At 47.5% G+C, this 9,969-nt stretch overlaps 1 protein-coding gene across 3 annotated transcripts; it reads right to left on the minus strand.

The window, feature by feature from the left end:
• Positions 1–210: 210 nt before the first annotated feature.
• LOC137472747 (AF4/FMR2 family member 4-like) lies at positions 211–9,087 on the minus strand. 3 transcript variants are annotated; one of them, XM_068188102.1, is made up of 8 exons: positions 8,963–9,087; positions 8,395–8,457; positions 6,322–6,442; positions 5,732–6,052; positions 4,182–4,219; positions 3,364–3,484; positions 619–663; positions 211–472 (listed from the first exon to the last, which is right to left on the minus strand). In XM_068188102.1, the coding sequence occupies exons 2-8, from the start codon at positions 8,427–8,429 to the stop codon at positions 248–250; spliced, it is 906 nt and encodes a 301-aa protein (XP_068044203.1). In that variant the 5' UTR covers positions 8,430–8,457; positions 8,963–9,087; the 3' UTR covers positions 211–247. The 3 variants fall into 3 exon arrangements, with proteins under 3 accessions (XP_068044203.1, XP_068044204.1, XP_068044206.1); XM_068188105.1 differs by lacking the exons at positions 3,364–3,484; positions 8,963–9,087 and having other exon boundaries at positions 451–472; positions 8,395–8,576; XM_068188103.1 differs by lacking the exons at positions 3,364–3,484; positions 4,182–4,219; positions 8,963–9,087 and having other exon boundaries at positions 8,395–8,576.
• Positions 9,088–9,969: the final 882 nt, after the last annotated feature.

Consider the following 9,969-nt stretch of genomic DNA (forward strand, 5'->3'; position numbering starts at 1 on the left):
CAAGGTGCCACTTTTTAGAAGCTGATGGCTCAGGCTGCCAACAAAAGAGAAAAGAAGGATTCAAGACTGATGCCTTTTTGGCTCTTTCTGTCCTAGCACAGCTCCCCAGAGCCCAGAGACTCTTGCCCAGAAGTCTGGCCTTTGGCCTGTGAAGAACTGACTCTAAACTAACAGGCCACAGGCACTAACTTGCTCCTTGAGCATGGTATGATGGAACCCCACACAAGGTGCTGTTTCTGCTTGGTTTCTAACTCTCAACACTGTTTATGGTCAAAGAACTTAGGCTGGCCTCCAGGCAGGCTCCTTCTGCCAAGACTGAAGTTCTGCTCAGCAGAGAGATCTCTTGTAATTTACCAGAAGCCCTGGCCAAAATGGGCAGGGTTACCTTTGCCTGCAATGGAAATTCGGAAGTCTCTGTTCTAGCAGGTGTCCGAAAAGGTGGCAGGAGAGGTGACAGGGGGCTGCTCATTTCCTGGAAAGAGAAGGAGAGAAGAAGCTCACAGGAGTTTTGCTGATGGACACAGAGGCAGTTTCACCCTTCCCAGAGTCAGAGGGATCCACCTCCCCATGGATTTGTACCGGCTTTCCCATGGAGATCTGGTATTGAAGAGCACCCACCTCCAATATTCCTTCAATGGACTGCTCATACATGTGCACGATGGGCTGAAACAAGAAAGAGGGAAGCACTGTGAGTTTGTTTGGGTATTTTACTCCTTGATACCAAACAAGCATGCGCTCAGCAAACATTTGCTGTCCAACAGCTCTAGAAATGTCTTTCAAGTCCATTCATAATGAAATGCTGATAAGGAATAACAGTTCCATCTGAAGGGCAGTAAGGAACAGAGACCAGGCAGAGCAAGAGCTGAAACCACCAGTCACCTCCTGCAAGATCAATGTCTGGCTTCCCTGGCAGTCAGGAAACACCGTTTCCATTGCTGACTTTGCTGACTTTTATTTAATATGGTTAAGAAAGTCTGTTTCTGCAGTGTGCTCCCTTCATTCAAAATCACTTTCCTTTAGTTGCTATTGTAGCAGCGAAGCTTGGCCTGCAAAGGCACAGGCTGTCTCTGCATGTGAAAGAGTTGAGCAAAAAGTGTCATTAGTTAAGAAAAAACAGTTAGAAATAAAAGTTCCCAATCCTAGAGAAATTCCCAGTTCAATTCTAGAGAAGGAGGAATATTTGTCATTCACCCAAATGAAATCAGACTCATTTTTCTGAAGGAAAAAAAAAAAAACCAAAACAAATAAAACCAAAAAAAAAACCAGAACAACTTTGACCAAAATGCAACCCTTGCAAGGTGCAGTTGTTGCTTGGCTTCCAGTTCAGAACAGTCAGGTAACTTGGGCTGGCTCCAGGCTGGATCCTCCTGCCAAGATCGAGCTTTTGCTTGGCAAAGCACTTGACCATCATCACTTGGGCTCCTGGAAAGACATCCTACTACTTATTACACACAACATTTGAACACAGAAAAAGGTTCAGGCCTTCAGGCACAGGAGCTTTTCTGAAGGACTAAAGCAGAGACCACAAACTTCAAACTAAGCCCAGCTAATGGACCAGCTCTGCAAGGTTGCTTTGATTCTGGCCAGGATTTGATTCTGGCACAAGGAAAGCACCCACACATGGAGCTCGTGCAAGATAGAGAAGACTCTTCATCTGTTTTCAGCCAACTTCAAGGCAGGCGTCTTCATTCCACCTGAGAATAGAAATGCTCTGGAGTTGTCCACAAATTCTGCTTCTTGGCTCCAGACTTTGCAAACTGCAGAGGAACACAGCTTGACTTGCCCTTTTTTTTTTTTTTTTTTTTTTTTTGTTTGTTTGGATGGGATTTTTTTGACACTCCTTTTTAAACACACTTCAAGGAAGATGCCACATTCCTGTTCCTTTCTGCACACTGACACTCCCTAACTGGGCCCTGCCAGGAAGTCTGTCAGTGCAGGCAATACAAGGCTCTCTGTTGGGGTTGAGGGATTCTTAAAGACCTGAACAAGAAGGTTGGCTTTACAAACAGCTTTGCTCAGGTGCTGGGAGAAGAGGTAAAAGCTGGCACAGAAGGACAAGAGATACATCGGAGCTTCACGTGTGCTGTATTTTTAAGGCAGCTCACAGTTAATTTGGAAAGATGCCTTAAAGAGACTGGGGTGACACAGGAGAGTGAAGGTTCTGCTTTGGGGAAGAGAGGACAGAGCCGTTCAGTGTCTCTGTGAAGGCAAAGCGACTCCCTGCACAGTTATCCCCTGTGGGTTAAGTCACTCTGCACTGGATCTGCTTAGCTATTCAGGCTGGAAGCCTCAAGTTTTCCGTGCCGCCAGGAAAAGAAGTCATCAATACGGAATTCCCAGCCGCAGGTGACACATGCCTTAGACATCGAATGAGCCAAAGTCCTGGCCTGGAAGAAATGGCTTTCCTAAGGGATGTCCAGGGAGGTCACAGGAAAAATCCTATTTGGTGTGTGGCTGTTCACTATAACTGAGGCCAAACACTTTAATTCAAATGGAATTCAAAGCAGGAGGAGGGAAGAACAGCAGAGTTTCTTCTGCTCCAGACCTCTTCAATGTCAGGTTCCCTGCAGGGCAGGAGTGTCCTCACAGCTCTTCTTTCACCCAAAACAGGAGGGAGGGATGAGCTTTCAGCCAAAGGCCCCCCTGGTCAGCCTTCCCAAGATCCTTTGTCTGCCTGAATCTCTCTCCTCCATGCAGCACAGCTCACTGGATGTTTCCCAAGAGCCAAGCAGCCCAGCCCTGTTGCCCAATCACCTCTCCCATGCTGAACATCCAGCACACCGACCACAGATCCAGGGCTGCAGCCTCACTGTTTCTTCCTCCTCCTCCCTCTCCAGGCTTCAGCACTGGAGGACCGTATTATCAAAGGCAGGTTCATCTTTGAGAGCAAGCAGTATAAGAAAATATGGCATTGACAGGACTGAAAGAAGCAGAAAATGAAAGAAGGAATTTTCCAGTTACAGAGCCAGTACTCAAAACACCCATGAAGAGAAATCAGGGGCCCACCGCCCAGAGGTACCTACTGCAGAGAAGGATCATTCAGCATATGCACTCAAAGTTTCACCTCTCTGCTGCAGAATGGATTAATCCTGGAGTGGAAACTCCAGAAGGGCTAGACAGTGATGCCAAAGGAGAAGGGGGAACACTGCCCGGTTAGGCACCAGATGTCCAGGAAGGATTTATGAATGACAAAGTATGGAAACGAAGCAGAGGGCAAGAAATGCCTGATGCTGCTGCAGAGGTCTCAAGGGGACACCTGCACAGTGACAGTATTTAAGGTCTCCTGTCCTGACTGCCCTCAGACAGCAGACAGTGTGAGGCAAGGGGCTGTGGGAGCAGCCTCTGCTTTTGATTTGCATTCACCTCGGGTGCTGGTGCTCTTGGAAGTGCAGAGACTGAGGAGCTGTGGCAGTCCCTGGTGCTCTCTGACTCCGAGCTGCTGGGCTGTGCTGGTGCCATCCTCTTGTGCTCGGACTGGAGAGCCCTGCAAGGCCGCCAGGAGACAAAATTAGGAAGCAGCAGGGGGAAAGGTTACTTACTTATTCCACTGACATGGCAGCACTCAAAACTAAAACTGAGCCCTGTGTTTGGGCACTGAGAGCAGAGGGGAGAAAGCCAGAGGAATACATTGCTGTGCTCCGAAAATAAAGCTCCGTATGAAAAAAACCTTCTGGGAATAATAAAACCTTTAACTCACACCCAGCCAGACAAGAATGTAAACAGGATCTCACTGCTACATTGTGAAGCTGCATTCAACCAAATAAAGTTTTAAAAAAAAAAAACAACAAAAAAAAAACAAAACAGCCCAGTGCCTTTCTGAAAGCCTGAACCCCCAAAAGATACATTTCCAATAAAGGGTAACAATTTCAGGATGGATTCTGGGTCTATAAAAAACTATGTGATCTACAGACACACTGGGGCCAAGGAGGAGAAAAGAAGGGAACACCTGGGGAAATATAAGTCTGGTTCATAGGTAAACTCCAGCATGCCTGGATTATTCATTTCTAATGGGAGCTTTCCTGAAAACCCCACAAATATGAAACCAATTTTCAACAGGAACCCTGAATAGCATCAAACCAAAGCGTGCAGCTTCAAGGGAAACCAGGAACCTCTTCCCCTCTCCCCCTCAAATGAAAAGTAGTTTGTTTGGTCTAGAGGGTGGTTTGGGAACACAAGTGTACCTTGGAGGAGCAAGTGAAGAAGATGGCTTTTCCACAACCTGTTTTGTTCACAAAAACAAAGAGGAGAGGGGGAAGCAAGGTTAGCTCAGGGAACTCAGCACAGTGCAACAAGCTGATTTAAAGGCATGTCTGTGTGCCTGGTGTAGGCACCACCTAAAACTGACTTGGTCAGCAGCACTCTCAGCACTCCCACTTGTGTCTAACACTCTCAGATAATGCTTTTGCTGACAATCGAGATAAAATGGGGTTTGTGCTTCCACAGAGATGACATGCTTCAAGTCTTCGTGAAAAACATCACACTGGAGATGACAACTGTAACAAAAGTGTGAGTCCCTGAAGCATTTTCCATTCATCTGTCTCCTCTGGCTCAAATACGTTACAGCTCTGCAAATACAGAGCCTACTGAAAAGAGTGGAAAAGAGGAAAGAGAAGTTTGCTGCCACATTGGCCCACTCAGACACACTCCCAGGCACAATGGCATCTCAGTAACAGCCCGTGCTGGAAGCATGGGACAGGTTTCCCTTTGTTTCCCAAATGGAAAATTGGAAGCCCAGACAGGAGGCAGCAGGTCCAGAGCCTTTGGACAAGGGGAGCTCAGGAAAGGCAACCCCCAGCTTGAGGGAGGAGCAGCTCTGGCTGCCTGGCATGAGTTGTCAGTCCGGCTCTTGAACTGCTCTAGACAAGAGTTACGCTCACAGACTGAGAGGAAGGCTGATCTTACAACTCCAGCTTTTATCCCTACTTCTCCTCAGCCCACCCCAAAACACACTTTCAGGGAGGGCAACATCTGCTGAGTGAACAGGAGCTGAGCAATGCATTTTTTCCCCAGCCATTTCCTTAAGGCATGCAAAACATAAGAAAACACAGAGATCGATTATGGAAGAGCACCAACCTTCCAAGCTTTTTCCGTGGATGTCACATCAATGGGCTTCTTTTTCTGAAACAGGAACAAGGGAGGCAGAAGGAGTTGGTTGGGGTTTTTTACTAATTGACATGCACACAGCAGCATGTGGTGACCACCAACTCTAGAAAGTCATGCAATACCATTAATAATAAAATGCTACTAAGGATCAAAAGGCCTATCTGAAGGGGAATTGATAATGGAGGCCAAGTGGAAAACCAGTTGAAATTCCCAAAGTCATCTCTTCTGCCTCTGAGAAAAATGTCTGTGTTCCCTTTGGAACCTGGCAGTCTGGAAATTTTCTTTCCATTCTTAAGCTACTACTACTACTACTACTGCTATTTATCCTTACTGTTATTATTGTTATGTAAATATGCCTGTGCAGTCTTCTCCCTTTATGGAATTACACCATGAAGCAGCTAAGCTTTGTCTTCAAAGGCACAGGCTACCTCTGCATTTAAAAAGTTGTGCAAAAAGCTTCCTTACTTCAAAAAAAAAAAAAAAAACAGTCAGAAATAATAGTTACCAATTCCTCTAAGGCAGTTCTAGAGTAAGAGGAATATTTCTCATTCACCCAAATAAAATGAGACTCCTTATGCTTCTGAGGGCAACAGCAGTCTGGACAAGACACAACAACGATTGCACTCACCTTGACAGGCTCAGGAAGGATTTTGGACTGTGGAGCTTTGGCTTCTGACCTCTGATTGGAGTGACCTTTATCACTGTCATCACGGCTCGGCTCAGGGTTAGGTGGGAGGCCCAGTGATTCTCGTGAGGATTCTTTCCTTATGTCCTCATATGGGTTGGTCTTACTGGAGGCTGGCCTATGACTCTGGGTCTGTGACTTGATTTTGGGCTTTTTTGGAATCCATATGGGAATCAGAGAGGACTCATGGCTCAGGAGCATCTTGGAGTCCACATTGCCCAGCAGGTTCTTAATGCGCCTGGACAGCTCATCTTCTTTATCGGTCTGCAGCACAAGAACAGAGCGGGAGAAATGTCAGAAACATCCCAAGCAAGAGAGCCAGCTCAGCAGGAGACATTGCTCGGCATCTTCATGGAATTGCCACGCATCCCCACAAGGGAAATTAGGCAAACTCGGTGCAGCAGATGGGAAGATGCTGTGTTTGCAGGGATCGGGCTCAAGTCGGCTGCAGCCCATGCAAAAGACACAGCTCCCCTCTCCCACCCCAAGCCTCCTTCCTCCTCTCCTTCCAGCCTGCACCCCACTCCCATTACCTTGTAGGGCTTGGCAAAGAGGGGAGTCTTCGCCAAGAATGGATCTTTCTCCTCTGGAGCCACCTGTCTCCTCCGCCTCTCTTGCTCCAGAAGGCGGAGCAGGTTTCTGTTGTTGCTCCAGCTTTCAGACAGAGACACAGAAAAGAGAGTTAACACTTGAACCCCTGGCTTTACTCCATGCAGAAACTGAGGCTTTCTCACAACGGCACATGTCCAGCAGCAAAGCAATGTCAAAATCCTCAGGAAGCTGACAGTGGACAGATTGGTTCTGTCCAGCATGTGCTGTGCCCCAGAGCAATGAGACACACAGGGGACAGCACACATCCTTCTCAGGGATTGCTACTCCTGATACAAGCCATCAAGAAGGTTGGGAAGAGAAAGACCCTCCTCCATTTCCTTGCGAAACAAACGCAGAAGCACTCACTGGGGTGATCAGCACATGAGCTGGCTAATCTACTTGCAGTGATTAATGGGAGAAACTGCCAGTCCAGTTCTCCTGCAGACCTCTCACCCCAGTCTCCCCCCTTGCGAGTCAAACAGAATCCTCTATTCATATTCTATTAATAGCCACTTGATAAACAACCTTGGAAATTCACTCTCTACTTCAAACAGGCATTTGGAAAGCTGCTTCCCTGGAAAATCATGTAGCTGCATTTAAAGCCATCCCATCAGTGTAATTAGACAGAAGATCTCAGACATTCAGAAAACACCAGGTCAAATCCCCCTGCTCCTCCTCTTCCACTTATGCATGTACTCAATCCCACCTGCCCCACAACAAAACACCAATAAAGTGTCCCATCACGGGAAACCAGAACCTTTAAAGTGTCCCTGGCCTTTGAAAGACTACTGCAAAATGAGGGAAACTCTGCTTGCTCTGATATTTATGGACGTCAGGGAAGGAAAAGCATGCAGGCACAGTGGATGCAGGTATGTATTTCTACTCTACTGCACAGTCTTCTCTATGCATACAATTGCTAAATTCTTCTTTGCAAATCCAACTTCCCAAGTGTCCCAGGTTGCAAGGGGAGAGCCTGGTCTGCCCCAGCAGTGACACTTGCTCCAATACCACAGCAATAATCAGCTCCTGAAAGTTTAATCATTCCTAGAGCAGAGGCACAGCTGCCTCATCTCATACCGAAGGGCTGTTATTTACAAAAAAATCAGGTTTTCGCACTGGATGGCATTCCAAATTCAGAGTAGATGGGTCTGCTGTCTATTGAAATGCCCAGACTTTTTAGATAAGCCTGTAGATCCCCCAGTCTCCCCAGCCCTGGAGACACCTTTGCTGCCCGTGTCTGGCCTGGCCATTGAAGGTGTTTGTCAAGATGCTCTTCAAAGCCTTTGCAAACCTGATCGCTGCCATCACTCATAACCCTGCACAGCTCCCTTAAAGTCAGGGAATTTTGGAAGCTTTGGGAACTGCACCTCCAGGCTTTAACACCAACATGCCCAGCACCTAGGAGCCTTGGTGCAGGGGGACTCTACACTCCCAGCCCCTCCATCTCCAGGGGGAAAACAGGTCAGCACTGGAGAGTTAAAAATAGTCCTGTATGTGCTGCAGCTGCTCTACACTTGATGTGTCACCAGGAAAACCCCAACAACCTGGCTGTTCAAAGAGGCAGATGAAACTGAATGTCTGCCATGAAACATCACCTCAGTCCTCATCATCTTCAAACAAGTTCCACAAGAAGCAAAACTCGCACAAATCGCCCCCACCCCAAAAAACCACAACTCGCGCTTTGCTCCAGACTGAAGCTGGAAACTACTCCTAGGCCAAAAGCATCCCAAACTGCAGAAGGGTGTGCCCTGGCTCCAGTAGTAAGAGATTGGCTTCAGAATGTTCAGCAGAGAATCTGCCCTGACCCCAGCCATCGTCCAAGCCTGGGTCTGTAACAGAAGCTCTGAAAATACCAATGGGCTCTGAAGCCGCTCTCACTGACAGGACAATCCTTACTTCATTTGTCCCACTTTGGAATTCTGATTCTTGCATTGGAGGGGGAATTCTTTTTCTAAACCATCACAACATTCATCACAGCACCTGGGAAGCCAAGATTATATCACATTAATTCCTACCTCTTGTCACGGTTCTGGTTGTCTGTCGGTTCCATTATGAAGCCTCAGCTTGAGTCAGCTTCTCTGGAAGAGAACAAACAGATATTCACCATCTGCATGAGTTCATGCCTAAAGCAGAGGTCAGGATCTCCAGGGACTTGCTGCACCCAGAACCTGGAGTGCCTGACTGGGAGTCATTGCAGTGCTCCCTAAACATAAACCATCCAAACATGGGGATTACACGTCGCTGAGAAGAGGAGATCCAAGAGATCCGTTTTCCCCTTCCCTCAGGAGTGATGCTGCTTTCCAAGTCAGCTCTTAGCTCCGGATTTGGCCAAGAGCACGACAAACCAGGCCACTGCTACAGGCTTCAGGAAATTTAGTTCCGTTTTCAGAACAAAAAAGTCGCTGCCTGTCGGCAACAAAATGGGCCCCACGTGAATGGCAGCATTTGTGGAAAGAAGAAGGAAAAGAAATGGAGGGCAAAAAAAAAGCCTTGAAAAGACAGTTGTATATGAACAGGTAACCATATTCCCCCAGCAGATGCAAAAAATCTCAAAAATGCAGAAAAAGGACTGAAAACGTTTACATTTCAATTGGTGACGCTCACTTGCAGCATCTCACACTCCAGAGGGAGCAGAATCATTTCTCGCTGGGGAGGAGGCTGCAGGAGCATTCTGTGAAGTCTTGTGAACCACCCCACTTAGGGCAACTGGTGTGAAACAGGAGCAGAGACATTTGGGGGAAGAGGTGAAGCAGCTGAGCTCTAGGCAGTGGCTTTAACATCAGGGAAGGGACCAGCAGAGAACCATTCGGCAAGCCACAGAGAGATACAGGCCACTACAGATGGGAATCCTGTCAAACACCCGCCTCCCCGTGCTGCTGGGAAGCCTAAGAATGGACACTCACACTAAGCTCCGAGGACACATCTGGAAGCAAACAAACGCTGCATCTTTGCTGCCTCCTCACCATCATGAAAACCAAAATGTTGGCTGGAAAGCAAACTGCTTAAAAGAACAAGGTGCTCACTTGAATTTAAAGATAAACGAAGGTGGGAGAAGTAGCAAGTGCCTACAGGGAGAAGTCATTCCAACTTTCTTCCAACTTCTGTTGAATGGACCTGGCACCGGCATAACTTGTGTGGAGAGACATGCACATCCACTTGTGAATAAACAGCATGGCTTGGAGGCCTGCTCTGCCACCAGCTTATCCTTAACATGGCCACAAAGCACACGAGTGGCCAGCAGGAAAATCTGGATTTCACGAAACAGTCAAAACATTTTTCAATTCCTTTGACAGGGCCAGGTTTTCAACCACACTGCCGTCCCATGGATTTGAGGTTGCGCAGGTGGCGTTAACCTGACACTATTCGTGCAAGGCAAAAATGCTCTTGCAACCCAGCTGTGCTTCTGGACACAAGCTTTCCTCACTGTGGAGAGGAAAGCAGCTACTCCTGTGACCCTGATGGGAATTCCTACAAGCTTTTGACAGTGCTGTATTTGCCAGGCTCATTTCTGCATCCCCTAGCAGGACACATTTGATTGCTCTTCTCTCTGCCTTCTCCATCCAGCCACAGGCAAAGAGCTGCTCTAATGA

The sequence above is a fragment of the Anomalospiza imberbis genome, chromosome 4, assembly GCF_031753505.1.
Source record: "Anomalospiza imberbis isolate Cuckoo-Finch-1a 21T00152 chromosome 4, ASM3175350v1, whole genome shotgun sequence".
NCBI classification, from domain to species: Eukaryota; Metazoa; Chordata; class Aves; order Passeriformes; family Viduidae; genus Anomalospiza; species Anomalospiza imberbis.